At 34.1% G+C, this 16395-nt stretch overlaps 2 protein-coding genes across 3 annotated transcripts; one reads left to right on the forward strand and one right to left on the reverse strand.

Annotated features, from left to right (window-relative positions):
- LOC113404347 (ubiquitin carboxyl-terminal hydrolase 16/45) lies at positions 1-9259 on the forward strand. 2 transcript variants are annotated; one of them, XM_026645212.2, is made up of 7 exons: positions 1-158; positions 333-1207; positions 3286-3409; positions 3922-4072; positions 4514-4661; positions 4980-5075; positions 5757-9259. In XM_026645212.2, exons 2-7 carry the CDS (start codon positions 361-363, stop codon positions 7301-7303), a joined length of 2913 nt encoding a protein of 970 aa, XP_026500997.1. In that variant the 5' UTR covers positions 1-158; positions 333-360; the 3' UTR covers positions 7304-9259. The 2 variants fall into 2 exon arrangements, with proteins under 2 accessions (XP_026500997.1, XP_064073515.1); XM_064217445.1 differs by lacking the exon at positions 4980-5075.
- A 295-nt stretch (positions 9260-9554) lies between these two features.
- Positions 9555-15876, reverse strand: LOC113404349 (recQ-mediated genome instability protein 1-like). Its single transcript, XM_026645218.2, has 7 exons — positions 15721-15876; positions 15002-15189; positions 13862-13958; positions 12639-12751; positions 11520-11660; positions 10254-11005; positions 9555-10107 (listed from the first exon to the last, which is right to left on the reverse strand). Exons 1-7 carry the CDS (start codon positions 15801-15803, stop codon positions 9958-9960), a joined length of 1524 nt encoding a protein of 507 aa, XP_026501003.2. The 5' UTR covers positions 15804-15876; the 3' UTR covers positions 9555-9957.
- Between the last annotated feature and the right edge of the window lie 519 nt (positions 15877-16395).

The following is a 16395-nucleotide window of genomic DNA, read 5'->3' on the forward strand; positions in this document are numbered from 1 at the left end:
GTGTACAATGCCTAAGAAAAATATATTATTTTAAATAGCAACATCGTAAAGATGTCTGACTATCGTGGGTTCATACTCTGACAAAATTTCCGAATTTTAGATTTTTCTATAATTTGTGACGTCCTAGGCACATAAAAAAATTTACGTTGCATGTAATTGTAAGTTCGGTATCAAATAGAATTATATATTTTTTTTAAACGTGTAAGAATTCTCTGAATATTGTATGTGAATTTGCGTTGTCACGCGTGCAATGGCTATCGACATAGACTTGTCAACTTGTTCTTTTTGTGTTCATGCAGTTATTCTTAAATGTGTATCTGATTACGTTGCAGGCGACTCCTAACCTAGATTAACGCGACAATGGTTAAAAAAAAGAGACAAAGCGATCCTAGCGAAAATGGAGACGAGTCGACTGAATCGTGCGACGAAACTGTTAAGTCCGCATGTCACCATGTAGCTAAAGCAGTAGACCTCACGCGCCTGAAGAAATCACTCAAAAATGGGGGTTTCGAGAAAGAATGCGCGGAATGCAAGAAAACTGCGAGTACCGAAGTAATTGACCCAAATTATGAAGAAGACCTCTCGCTATGGATGTGTTTGCGCTGCGGGACTCAACTATGTGGACGTACATGTAATAAACATGCTCTAAATCATTTCAACACGCCCCACTCTGACTGCCATGCATTAACAGCTAACACCACAACTTGGGAGATATATTGCTATAATTGCAACAATGAAGTTACAGCTTCTAGCGCGAAAAAACTTCATGAATGTGTTGAATATTTAAAAAAGCAATCATCAAGTAACCCGAAACTACCACCAATAGAACTGCCCTTCGACAACCTAGGATCCAAGCCATTAGAACTCACTATGCCATTAGAAACAATGTCAAGGAATGATAAGGGGAAAGACAAGGCAATGGCATTGAACTTGCCCCGTGTAAGGGGTCTAACAAATTTAGGGAATACATGTTTTTTTAATTCTGTCATTCAATGTTTAGTTCAGACACCTTATTTGTTAAATGTTTTGCAAGAAATGGCTAATCCTGGGGAAAAGTTTACTTTGCCCGGTGGTAAATTGTCCATTAAGCCTGACCAAACTGGTGAGGAGAACAAAGAAGTGGACCTACCACCAATTACTGGACAATTAGCTGAGTGGGGAATCTTGACAAAGACCTTAGCCGAGACATTGGCTGAATTACAAGCAGGTATGTTATTATGTAAATTTCTCAAATAATAAATTAATTTAAAATGTAATCATAAATACTAATATTGCTACCTCAAAATCCTTTGACCTTCTTTGAACTTTAATTATTTGCCTTTAAAAGTCTTTGTTCTTGGATAGTAATAAGTACATTTTCTATGATATAATCATTATTGTTGTATGGTAATTTTATTTTTAATTATAGATTCTAATTTGAATATATTATTCATATTGGATAATTATTTACACTTACAATATAACTTGTGTAAAAATTAAAGTCTTACTTTTAAATAAATATAAATTATCTTTTAGCATAATTGTATTGATGACATTTGAAAATAAAATTTAGTTAAATGTTTAAATTCGCATTAAGTTCAAGAAATGATTTCTTACTAATTATATTCATTCTTTGTTTTACATTGTTTTACAAATTTAACCTTGGCAAAATAGAGATATATATCAATTTTTAATGATTAAAATTCATAAAATAATTCAGTATTATAAATAAATTAAACAATTACTTTAATTGTTTCCGTCTAATACAGTATTGTAATGTGAGAAATGTTTGTTTTGCTTAAATAACTTAGACTTAAATATTAGCTTACAATGTAACCTAAATATATAATTAGCAGAATGACCTATTTATTTTATTTTGGTGACGCTTAGACAGTTTGACACTCATATATTCTTATTGATTTTTATTATTAATATCCATAATAACAGCAAAAATTCTTTAGATTTCTTAAACGAATGAGTGTGTGAAACAATGTCTTAGTAGATTAAAAAAGTATTCAATAAAGTGTCACTTAATTCGGTTGATCTCATATTTCATAAATTTATTTTAAGTGTAAAATCTGTTGCAACAGTTATTAATATTCTCTGCTGTTATATAAAATAAATTTTTGCATGTTAATAATTATATCTTCCGTAAGAAACTATAAAAGAAATCTGAAAGTAGGAGTTTCTTACCTTTTCTGCTTGATAGAATCTACATTCGAAACTGGTGTTAGTTTTACATTAACTCAATAGTGTATATATTAAATCTATATTCAATATAGAAGCAAAGCATTGCACTTATTTATTCATTGTCTTTATTATTATTATTTGTATTACTTAATTTATTAATTGGTGAAACATATTCAACAGGACTTTTTTTTCTATAGTTGTATTTATAATGCAATTTATTATAAATTTATCTGAAATGTCCTCAAAGAGATAATTTCTTTCCTAAGGTCTGTTATCATCCTTTTTATGGGTCTATTCGATGTCTATATAAAAAGTCGAGACAGTTGTATAAATAAATAATACCAAAATTCACATAGAAAGTATTTTCAACAAAATATCTTTCATTCGTTCATGAACATTTAATTTGATATTATATAAGTGGAAGAGAATTAAATGTTATTATGTGTCATTTATATTCATGTTTCTTGTATAATACTCAAGTGAAGCCTTAGGCCTCTTGTGGTTATAAAATAAAACAATTTTTCATTATATAATATACTTATATTGGGCTGACTTGACTTGACTGGCTGTCTTAGTTTAGCACTTTATTGATAATTGATGTTATATATCAATTAACAAATGTGGAGTAAAGTAATTTAAATGATAATTAGTAAATATATGTTAAAAAAAACATTGTGTTTACATAAAGATTGTTTTTATTATAAATATAAAATATAAGATTGTATTATTTATTTAAGTAAAGTATGTTTTACTAATTATATAATCTTAAAAAATTGTGTTATTCAAAATCGAAAAAAATATGAAATCTTCATAAACTTTGAATTACTTCATTTATATATGACTTTGTTCCGTATACTTCCCTATGCCATTTATCTAAATAAATTAAAACACAGTTGGTGTTGACATTCATCTGAAGATTTTTGGCATAATGCTTTCAAGGTTCCATGTGTTTCATAATGTCTGCAATGTCGATTTCAATGGCAAGAGGAGTAACAAAACACAACTTTTATCTTGTATCATAAACTATTTATAGTTTATAATATAACATTGTAACTGTGTTTTCTTCTTTTACATTAAATTATATGTTAATAAAAAAATATTAATATTATTTTTCAGGAGAAGGTGGAGTATACAATCCTAGGAAGCTGCTGTCTGCTCTAGTCAACAAGCTGCCGCAGCTAGGTGGCGGTGATCAACATGATGCCCATGAACTGTTAAGACATTTGCTTGAAGCTGTTAGGTAAGACAAATATGTGTATATCTACCCTAAACCTAACTCAATAATTGCGCACCAACCTTTAATCATATTAAATAAATGGTGGCAAATAAGAGAAATCGTATTATTTTAGAATGTGAAGTATTTTAAAATAAATTGTAGAATAATACCTTAAATTTTTTTATATAAATTCTCATACCAATGTTTATAGATAATTCAAAATAATAATTGGTTTACCTAAAAATAAATTTTATAAATTTACTTTTAAAAAAACATTGTAATAGATGAAAATCAAAATGAAAAATACTTTATTCAAGCCTTCTTGAAACATTTAAGTACTCTTGAATCATTGTTTATACTTGATTAAATTAAATTTTATGTTACCATCAGTTTGGAAATAAATAATAAGTAAATTCAAACTAGAAACACTGGCAAGGAAATCAGTAGTTACTCTTTTCCGACAATTAAATTACATAAATCATTAAACACAAGTAGTTATTATTTATTAATAATAACTTGTATAAATTATATTGCAGGTCGGAGGACCTACGTCGCTACCAGTCTGTGATACTAAGCAGTTTGGGTGTTAGTTCTAAGGTTGATCCAGCAAAAGTTGACGGAGAAATTAAACAGAAAGTTAAGTTCTATGGACAACAGGCCTCGGACACCATGCTTAGACCAGAACAGGTATTTATATACTTTTTTCATATAATAGTTGCAGGGATTTGCAAATGGATGATGGATGTTGATTGGTCACAAAAGCTCATAGACACTGGCGCTGTAAGAAAGGTTACACATTCCTTACATTGCCAATACACCAATCCAATAACCCAACCTTCAAAAAACATCCTTTAAACAATTCACCCTTCAAACTGGAACAGAACTGTAGGTTATATAAATAATTTAATTTGTGGTTTACTTATTTGTAGGATTGGTGGTCATGGACTAAAAGATTATGTTCTATCCTTCTTAGCGTTATTCCTTTCTGTTCAATTTGACATAATTGGTTCATTTAAAAAACAAATGATTCAAATTTCTTTGTATGCCAAATGGGTGTATTATATTTAAAGGAGAAATTAAAAAATATATATATTTGTGTGTTTAATTTTTTTAATTTACTACTTGTAGGTCTTTCGAGGCTTCCTAGTATCGACCCTAGAGTGCCAGGAGTGCTTCCACCAATCAGATCGTTCAGAATACTTCCTTGATCTCTCTCTGCCTGTTGCTGCATCGCGTCCTCAGCCACCTGCTCTAGTTAGAAGGAAAACACCCAATGGTATGTACTTCGTGGAATATTTTCTATGTAGTGTGTATAATGTGTCAATATTAATTATACATATACTATTGAAAAGGAAATAGTGAGAAATGCCTTAATTTAATATCTGAAAGTCATTTTTATGTATTAAGTCATAATTGTTTTTTTAAAGATTTATTAGTTATAGGCTTTTCGTAATTATTCCTTTTTTTTTACAAAATGTAACAATTTGAATGAATTTTATATTAATTTGTGTCTAAAAGTACTAAAATTAATGATCCCAATAAAAACTAACCTCAAGGTACCTTATGTTATACGTAATAAGGGCTAAAATTTCAGACGAAAGTAATTTATACAATGCTCAAGAAGAGAATAAACCCTCGAAATATCAATTGAAGAAAGAACGCGTTGCTAGGAAAGCCGCTAGGAAAAAAGGTTTGTATAAGTTTTTCTTTGAATGCATATCCATTTTAATTAACTAACTCTTTTGTGAATAAAACTTATTTGTTATCAAGAAACAACAATATATTTTATCAGGTATATATCAGCTATTAAAATGTACATTCTGATACAGCGGTTGCTTGAAATTTATTCAGTATTTGTTCAATAATGCTTGTGCAATTTTGATGTAGTCAATATAGAAGTTCGAATTTGATATTCGCAATATAGCCATATATAGGGTTGCCAAGTCGCCAAATCTACTCGCCGGACAGACCAACCAGTTTGGTGGGACATTTGGGTAAAAAGGCCGGACACCCTACATTATTGAAGATTTTGTGCCTCAGTATTAATAGGAACGATAAAAAAATTGTATGTAACACTAAGCTCTTCTGCTTATTTCCATAAATCTTATTAAATTCTAAAGAAATATAAAGAAATTCGAAGGTATCTCATTTGCAAAATAAATAAATAAAGTGTAAAAAGCCTAGGAAAAGCCGGACACGCAATCAAAAAGCCCATGTCCGGCTTTATCTGAATGCCTGGCAACCCTAACTATATATATTTGTATAGCTGTCATTTTATATATAATAACATTGGGTAACATTCCATCAACATGGGAAATAAGTATATCTATATATTAGAAAGTTTAAAAAATCTTACTATTTTTTATTCCAGGAAATTCAATTTCCAAAGATAAGACTTCACCAACGGAGGCCAACGGGTCCAAGGAAGAAGGAAAATCGTCTTCTGAACAATCTGATGCCGACGTTGAAGACAATCTAGAAGATCTCCCGCGACAGACGGAGACGCACTCCGTGTCCACGGGCACGCAGGCCATCGCCCACACGGCCGCCAACTTCGCCGCCTACCACATGGAATCGGGATACAACTCCGAGAAGGTCATCAGTTCCGACTCCATCCGAACTAGCCCCGTCGATTTGGACAAGGAGAAAACGGACAACACGCCGGAATCGGCCGACAAGGATAAAGAATTCGCAGAAGTTGGCACGTCGACAACTGCTATAGCGCTCGAATATAAACCTCTCGTATCTTTAGACAACTTTTCCAACCCAGATTCAGGAGTCGCCAGTCCCGAAGCGACCAAACACAATTCCACAGAAACAGTCGATAACGTAGATTCTCCTTTGAACGGAAAAGAGCTAGGCAGTCATAGTTCCTTATCGAGCGAAATCAATCTGGATCTTTCCAGTCCGCAACACAACAAATTGTCACCCGTCAAGAGCGACTTCGAGAGGCCGGTCTCGAGAATATCCTTTGCCCCGGAGTATTCCAACGAGGTGGTCTCCCGAGGTATCAGCGTGCAGGCCTGCAGGGATCTCTTCGAAAATAGCTGGGAGTTCAACAATGCCAGAAACGAAGACTCTCTGTACAACGATATGAATCAAGACGTCACAAGTAAGCTAGAAAAATTAAAGCTCGACATGGATGAGGCGAAGCCGAAGCCCACGCCGCCCTCACCGGTCGCGGCCGACGCCTCGCAGGAGCCGCCGCCCATGGTGCCCAGGACCAAAGCCAACAACGTGGACGCCGAAAAGAACACCAACCGCGACTTCCTGTCCTTCTCCCGCCAGAGCCCGCTGTCGCCGCGCTACGTGTGCGACGAGGACGAGTGCAGTATCCAGTCCTGTCTCGCCCAGTTCACGGCGCTCGAGCTGCTCACCGGCAACAACAAGGTCGGCTGCGAGACCTGCACCGAGAGGATCAACGGCAAAGACGGCAAGACCGTGTACACGAACGCCACCAAGCGCTTCCTCGTGTCGAGCCCGCCCGCCGTGCTCATCCTGCACCTGAAGCGCTTCCAGCTCGGGCCGCGCTGCATGTTCCGCAAGATGTCGAAGCACGTGGACTTCCCGACCGTGCTGAACCTGGCGCCCTTCTGCGCCCAGGAGGAGCGGCGCGCGCGAGGGGGGCTGCTGTACTCGCTGTACGGCGTGGTGGAGCACTCGGGCGGCATGCACGGCGGGCACTACGTGGCCTACGTCAAGGTGCGGCCCGGCGCCCCGCGGCGCTCCTTCCTGCCGGCGCCCGGCGCGGACTCCGAGTCGGAGCTGTCGGGCTACGAGTCGGGCGAGGGCCCGGCGGGGGCCCCGGTGCCGCGCGGGCGCTGGTTCTACGTGTCCGACAGCCTGGTGTCCGAGGTTTCGGAGGACAAGGTTCTGCGCGCGCAGGCCTACCTGCTGTTCTACGAGCGCATCCTGTGAGGGAGCGCGCTGTACATAGCTTCCTTCTCGTCGACGCTCGGGTCGGATTGTAATTTATTGTCGAGGTGGTCGGAGGGACGTGGCGACGTGAGTTCTCGGTAGTCGACTCGTTTCGTAGGTTTCATACGGTTCCTGTGTTCGTTTAGTGGACGCTTGCGTTTTGTGAACGGGAAACGTGCGTGCGTCCTTTCATGTATCGTTAAATATATAATGCGATGTAATTATGTTTACGTTTATACATATATCGGTGGTTCCGTCGATTTATAATCATAATGACAGAGTACATAATGTTGTTCTGAAGTTTTGTGTCTAAAGGTGCTCCTACACACGAAACAGACCACAAACTCGACCAAAACTATACTTAAAAAAAAAACTACTTTCGAAATACTTCCATTGAAAACTCGGCCAATTAGTAAATTAAAATTAGGAATTTGAATCATAAAATTAAAGATTATTATCTTATATAACTGCCATTAATATAACATTGCCTTAAAAATCATAAGTTCAGACAAACAACTATTTCAATAAAGCGATGCAGTGCTAGAATCCTTAAAAAGTTGTAATTAAGCTTTACTCTTCCAATTAATGGCTTTAGTTAGTATAATTGCCGGCACGAGTCTTGAGCCTACATGGGCAGTAGTAGGGGCAAGTTCGCACATGTACACTTTACCAAATGACAAGCGGGAGTCCAATAAACGACGAGTATCGACTGACTGACCAATCGCGTGTCTCAGCGCCCCGGCTACTTCATTCCCCAAAGATGTAAAAATGTACTACTGCGCAGGTCTAGGTTGTGCTCACAATTCATGCCGTTTACTATACATACTTTTAATTAAAAAATATACAAGTCAGTGTCGGTGCACCTTTATTTTAACGTATTTATTAATAATATCTAGAATGATTTTATTAAGGCTTAAATTTATCACACGAAGGTAACGTAATTTTTTTTTACTGCATTTTACTGATCAGAACTACTTGTCTCAATGGTCTAGTCTTCCATTGAAGTGTCAACATTTTAACGTAAAGTTAGTTTTGGCTATAAGTATACTATAACAGCATTGATATTTAAATGCCCTGAAAATATTATTTATTATGTTTTGTGATGTCTCGTTATGCTTTGGATGTGGTCTCACGTGACAAGAAATCAATTGCACTTAAGGCTCAGACAGACCTACCACTTCTCAGTTGCAAAGATGTGGCCGTTACCTTACAACTTAACGCTTAGCGCAATTATGTTCGATCCGATTATTCATTATGATATTTTTAAAGAATATCTGATGCATAGTGTTTTTCGTTAAAGTGAACTGTTGTAATTAAATTTGATTTTGTTTTTAAATATTTTATGTGAGAACCGCTACTGTGTAAACAACGTTAACTTTAGCTAAAATATTGTCATATAGACATACCACTCCTGTTTTATACTAATTACTAATTAGTTGAGTGCTCAATTTAGTTAATGCAGCTCTGTGTTTGACTAATACTATTCGTTTCGAGAAGTTTACGGTGAAATATCTAAGATTTCTTAATATTCATTATAAAATGAACTCCTATTCCAAATTTGATCGTAACTGAAATGTGAGTTCTTTTTTTTTTGTTTTATACAGAAATTATTTTCATCTGACTATTAAATCGCCTTGCTCTATTTAATAAATTAGAAATATTTTTTACTAGCAATATTATAATTAAAAGTTAAACATTTTCGTAGATTGTGACTAGCGTTTGTCACTGGCAACAAATTACAACTCATTTTTGTATACAGTTCAATTTTTGACTAAGCCGTCGATTGTGATAATTTCACTGTAAGCTTCTAGAAAGTTCTGTCGTATATGTATGTTTATTGATTTGTGACGATAGTTAACCCGAGTTGATTATGTTATTGTATTTGATAATTTTGTATATTGAAACCACATATTGTGTTATGAACAGGTGTATTAAATAAAATATAGTTTTAAAACATATGATAGTTTATTATTTTAAACAACAAATCTGACCACTATATGTGTGTTAATTATGTTGCTTTTTGAATTAAATTCATCTTGAATCTATCTTGCATTATGACTATAATAAATTAATACAAAAACAAACAAATTTACTTAATAATTAATATGTACAAAAATCTATGCGTCAAAAGAATTCAGTTTTGACGCTATTGAGAAACTAACACGGCCTTCGTTTATACTGCAATTAAACCTTAATATATTTTTTCTCTTTATTTTCTATATGAGGACTCAATATCATGTATTATTTCATTGTCAAATCTTAGCTTGTACGAGGTCAGTCATCATTTCTTAAGTTTATGAAAATTATTTTGTTTTTAATCTCCATAATGACTTCCTTTTAATTGTTAATATAAGTTAGAAAATCAAATAATATTTTAACGTTTTCGATTTTTGTTCCTTCCTGTCTGGTTATCCAAATGAGCAGTAAGGAAATGTTATAAAAAAAATATGGCAACGTTTTTTTTTAAGAAGTCGTCTAATATATACATAATAGTTCCAGTATGAACAATTTATAAATGTTATTTTTAATAGTCGACCTGGTCCAAGACCAGAGGCATTAAAAGCATTAACATTTCTTATCCTTCCTTCTTTCATCTTTAAGGCACTATAGACTAAACATCGCTCACTAAACACATTTTTACAAAAATATATTTTTTATAGACCGCTATCTTTTAGTCTCCTCATCAAAATCTCTGTATGAAAAGTTTCAAATGGTATAAGTTGTGAGATCAAGGGACGTTCTAATATAATTATTTCAATGATGCAATAGAGTACTTGAAGATTATCCTTAGCTTTTTGTAGAGCCTGAAACATCATTCAATAGCTTTGATTTATGACTCATGCATTGATCAAGTATAAGAAAAAAAAATCCAGAAATAATAATTACGTCACAAAACTTCTTTGATTATATTATAATACTTTTTTTAAGGAAAATGGAAATAAATACTTACCGAAACTGCTGCATCCTTAATCTGCGCGTTCTTCGCCATTTGTTTTTTCATCTGGATCATTTCTTGAGGCGTGAACCCGACTAATTTAGATAGTACATCGCTCGAGAAGTCGACATCTATCGTACCAGTACCATCTACAATCGTACAGCTTAAACTCCACCCTTCCTTACCTACAGTCAACTTTGATAAAATCTTCAGGATTTGTGCCTTTACCTTAAAAACTTTTCCGGCCCTTTCCAACTCACCCAAATCATTTATTTGTTTTATGTAAACAAATGGTTCTGATGATGACCTTATAGATCGACTAAGTGGTTCTGATCTATCATCTTTAGAAGTAGATGCAGTCCATGCATTATTCACGTCGTTAGACTCAGACCTAGCACCTCCACTATTGAAGTTAGTATTAAATTCTATTTCATTTTCTCTCTCATCAAATTTCGCTTCTAATTCCTTAAGGTATTCTTCGTCTTCGAAGAACATTTCGCTGTCGTCAGGATAATCGTCGACATTATTCGAACTGGAGATGGGGTTCCTTTTGATTCTTTTATCTGAATTCGACATGTCGTCTTCTGAGCGCCTTTTCGTCAAGGCGCTGCTGTACTGAGCTTCGATTACATCTAATTGTTCCATGTCGATTTCGTCTTCAACAAAATTGGACATCGGTTCTATTTGTTCATGAGAATTTATCGAATGAGTCGTTTGGATATCTGGTGATGGAATAGTGCGATCTCTTGTCTGATTTATCGCTGTACCTGGAATTGGTGAAAAATATTAAAATACTTTACCGAGACTCATGTAACCAGTATAACACGTGGATCTTTATCAATTATTTTATATAAACAGCGTTTTAAATTTAGGCTTTGAGTAACCTTTGCTGCACGTATAAACTATTTCTATGTTTATTATTGCTTTCGTTTGAACAGTATAGCGACTGTGTATTACGACAGCTCTGCAAGGTGAAGTTTCTTTAGATATAAAAAATTGGGTTTTCGTATTCGTATCTTGATAAAACCGCATCGATTTGCTCGCACCAAAATTCAGTTCATAAAGAGCGAATACATCTGCTGCAGAAATAATTTAGGCGCAGGACAAACAGCTTATCGTGCTTTATTTTCCCTCGGAAATGTGAACACTTTAAATTTTTGGACTTCAAAAGAATTTTTCGATAAACCCGAAAAACTTTTATTCATTCTCGGGATCTCAAACCTTAGACCTAATCCTCAGACCAATGAGACAAGTTAACTGAATTAATACTCTAACACTTACCCTGTGGAATTGGTAAACTCAATTTGGAAGAAAGAATGGCGGCTTGCGAATTAGCGATGATTAATTCCTCGACTTCCCCACCGAGCAGTTCTATACAATTCTCCGTCAACAAAATCACTCCACGCCTACATTCCACTGGACCTAGAAAAGAAATTGTTATGTTTTTCAAATCAATTGTTACTAATTATAGGAAAAAAAATCAAACTTTCTTAATTAAAATTGTTTTAACGAATTTAATAAATAAAATATTATTGTCATATAAATAAGGTATGATATTGAGCGATATTGATATCTCTTTAAATAAAATGGACATTATCATATGTTTCCCAAAGAATTTCATATTGTAGTACAAGCTTGGTCAACAAAGAGGTGTGCTCTCAAATCTTTTCGAGGTCATAAAGCCATGCCTCGATTAGACGAAGCGTCTTAGATCCCGAGCAGGCTTTATCCTTCACTAACCATTGCAATGTATGTATGTAGGGGGATGTAAGGGGGCGCAAACTACACCTTAGCGCCCCAAGCCAACTTCACCTGCCCGTGGTTCATCCTGCCGACCAGCAAACGAGGCTCTGGCGACCAACTGATGGCGGTATAACCATAAAAAAAAATAGGCGTAGCTAAATACCACAGGCCGGTGATGGGCAGCAGTGTCACCGGTGCGAGAAGTTGCGTCCTGCCATCGCCAACCCGGCTGCCCAGCGTGACGATTATGGGCAATACCTCCAAATGGTGAAAACACGTAAGCCACGGCCCCCAGTTCCCGGCGGTCCCGCTATTCCTCGTCATGGTGGCGACGATGGTAACGACGGGACGGAGGGTGCTAAGAATCACCGGGCTAAGAGAGGCCACCACAACCGACTGACCCTGGTGACGTACAATGGACGCACGCTACGGCTTGACTCGCATCTAGCGCAACTCGAGGTGGAACTTGAGAAAATTAGGTGGCACATATTAGGGTTATGTGAAGTCCGTAGAGAGGGAGAGGACACCGTAACCGTCGAATCGGGCCACCTAATGTACTTCCGAGAGAATTTATGAGCTAAATATTTTCAAAAATAAATTCTAGTTTTTTTTCATCTAAATTTTATATATATATAATTAGTTATTAATTTATCTTACCTTTTATAAGCACTTTGCTACCCGGTATCACATCGAGAGAGAGATTCCTCATGGGCTTGTACTCTATACCGGTAACCTCCTGCACGCCATCTGTCATATACAATTGAATCATTCTGAAATAATATTAACATTATATTAAATAACAATTTGTGATATTATTCACTAATTGAAATTTAATTATAATTATTTATCTTTGAGTGGCAGCTTTAACTTCTTTATTCGAACATATTATGATTACAAAAAATATTTATTGAAATATACTAAAATATGGTCCTAATACATTCCTAATAAAAAACACATTTACCTACACCAAAAAAAAAGTAGAAAAGGAATGTCAAAAGTGGCGTTTTTTTATAATTAGACATTAGTGGTATATAAACTATGAATGTTTTATTTTATTTAATATATATGCACATGTTAGCTTTCAGGATTTCTTCTTAGTTAGGGTAATACGTTCAGAAATGGTACGTTATCTACATACGATACAAACTCCGGTCTAGGATGAAGCATTGCAAACAAGCGCGAATTCCTTTTAAGCCGAGGAGGCTCGGACCTATGGCACCAAAATGTAGGGGTCGGCAACGTGATTTTTTTTAATAGTCATGTCCTCTGTCAATCCTTACATCAATGTTTAAAACTAAATTAAAAATTAAAAGTTTTCGCAAAAATAAATACCCAATTTAAATCTTGTACATTCAAAACGGTCATTCTTTTCAGTGATTAATTGAATATCATAAACAAAATTAAATCTTGACCAATTGCGATCGATCAACTTAAGGTCACGTTTTTCTCTAATACTGTAACATGACAATTGAAAAGTACTTTAACATATAAAGGCTTTATTTCAAAGAATGTTTTTTTATTATCTTTACTCCACCTGCCATTGAAATAGATATAGAATTTTAAAAATATAACTGTCAGAATATCAGAAATATTTAGTTTTTGCAACTGTACAAGTGTTTGGTACTGATTAATCTGCCTGTAAAGGTATTCGTTACGTTTTTACATTTTTAATTTCAAACCAGAGCTATCGTGATTCCATTCAACAAAGATTTGAAGAAAGGTTAACTTTTTATACAATTCTTATTAATGGATTTGGTGCATTTTTGTGTATTACTTAATAACAGTTAAGACTTCTAAATTCTAATCACTGGGCTCATCTCCGCTGTCAGAATCGAATTAAGCTATAAAACAATATAGAAATAATTACCATTTTTATTTACCTGTGATTCGATACCTTGTCATCAAATCTTGTAGTTGCCTCAATGTTTTCTGTGTTTACTTTTTGTAATTTTAAATGTTGCTGATAAGCTGAAGACCCTGCAATATTATTTATAAAGTTATACTACGTATCGTTTATTAAGTCGTTAGATTTTTGTATTTAACAACAGTATATGAGACGAGACATTACCAAGAAAAGTTTAAAAAATTCTACAGCTAAGTCATGAAATATTTTTATGATGATTTGATCACATGATTAGTCCACTAGAAAACGCGTCGAAGTCTCAAAAACCGTCGAGCTTATAACGCTTCACTTCGAAGTGGGGTCTTATACCAGTTGGCGCAATCGGAAGTAAATTACTTTCGATTGCGCCAACGTGCTAACATAGCACAATGCCTCAGTGTATGTTCAAAAATTGTAAAAAATAACTATCGAAAAATAATAATTGTAATTGTACAAGATATTATTAATACTATACTATGAATAATAGGCCGGTGACGTGATCTACATGTGTCCACTTTGAAGGAACATTGTACAAGTGTACATTGAAGGAAACCATGCTCTTCCCAAAACATAGTAAACATTTATTAGTCATTTACTTAAAAGTAAACTCATATAATTTTAACCTACTGACTGATTTAGTACCAAGGGCCCAATCTCAAAGAGACTAACAAACTAGCAGTACATATAATAATGGACAAATGTTTCCACAAACAGACCCCTCCCTCTATCGAATCACTCTCATAATCTAAGGGAACGGCAAATCTGACTGGAAAAAGTTTGGGCATTGGACCAACTACTTTACGAATGTCAGCAAAACATGTGAATATTTTTTGACAGCAATACCCAAAACCTTTGTATCCACCCCTAAAATCTGTCTGTGTCAAATAAGTTTTACTGTACACTTTTATGATAGTAAGTGACTTACAATTGTTTGTTTTAGAGATAGCATAAGAATCTAACTTAATTGTTTGCTTTGAGCTTTTTATGTGACCTATTCTAACTAATGCAAAAGTAAGTTTTCATACTTTCAGACATACCAACCTACCTAACACAGAATTACAGAATACCTAACAACCTCACACACAAACAAACAATAAAATATTTTGAAGTGTGATTTTAAAATTGCTTCTATACTTACCAATATCCACTAAAGCATTTATTTGGAGTACATATTGACCATTTAATTCTATTTTAACCCTACTTTTCAAATTTTGAGGTAAGCATCCTGGGCAGACATCAGTTAGATTGTTTAATAACCACTGTTCTTTTGTTTGTAGTTTTATTTCATCTTCATTAAAGTTGCTTCCAATTAAATGATTGACACATCTACAGTTAATAATAAATAAAATTAAAACAATCATTAAAACATTTATTTTAAGCTACTGGAACCCAATAGCAGTGTCAACTTCTGGGTCCAATCTAGACCATCCAAGAACCTACTTTAACATAACAAAAAGCCCTTTAGGGAGTTCAGTAATATACACAGATTCAGATTACTTAGTCCAGTTAAGTGACATGTAGACTTAAGTTTACTTATTCATAAAAAAATATTTAACATAATTTTTAATTAACTAGGGAAAATAAATTTAAATGGTGTGTAATTATTGTAAACAAAATTATAAGTACTTTGAAGTTACTAAGTAAATAAAATGTTAAGTCAAAAATACACGTATGTTTAATAATTGCTTATCCTACTTTTATGATAACGAACTGTGATATAATTCTAGTTATATGTATAATGCGACAAAAAAAAGTAACATAAGTTTTAGTGAAATTTAGCAATGAAAGGTGTTAAACATTGTCTCAGAGATTTGTATTTGATTACTATTATTATTTTTAATTAAAGTAAGAACTTACTCTGATAACCAATCTTGGTCGACAACCATATGATTCGAAGACATATAATTTCGTACAGAGTTTAAAATGTAATTATTTGACATTTTAACTACTACTACTTATACTTATTATAAATATAATCCAGTCTGTAAAACAATAATAACATTAATAACTATACTAAGTAATAACAATAAACTATATTTGACAGCATGATAACGGATTTGCCATATCTCATAAAACAAATAAATTAAAAAGTGACCAATAACAATATAAATAATATACAGTACCACTAAGCGTTTCATGTGTTAACTAACTAATGTAAATGGTTTTGTTACCATTTTTTAATTAAATGTTTCATTCAGCATTCAAATAAAAGACATTTAATGAAAAGATTTACACATCTGTATAATATTATAGTATGAAGTTTTAAAAGAGATAATACACAAATGAGCTAAAGTCTAATATTTTCCTTTTTGAATAACCAACAGATTTTTTTTACCAAGCATTAGAGATACACTATAATTAATTATAAACATTAGGAAGTATATAAAGTAAATTATTTTAATGTTACCGGCATATTTTTATCCAAATTAATTATTCATTTTGAATCGCTCTACTATAAATATCGTCAAAAGGAAGAAGCCGGTACTGGGGCGCTCTCGCCTAGAAGTGAGAGCAGTATTCCATGAGGGGCCG

This window comes from Vanessa tameamea, chromosome 17 (genome assembly GCF_037043105.1).
Source record: "Vanessa tameamea isolate UH-Manoa-2023 chromosome 17, ilVanTame1 primary haplotype, whole genome shotgun sequence".
NCBI classification, from domain to species: Eukaryota; Metazoa; Arthropoda; class Insecta; order Lepidoptera; family Nymphalidae; genus Vanessa; species Vanessa tameamea.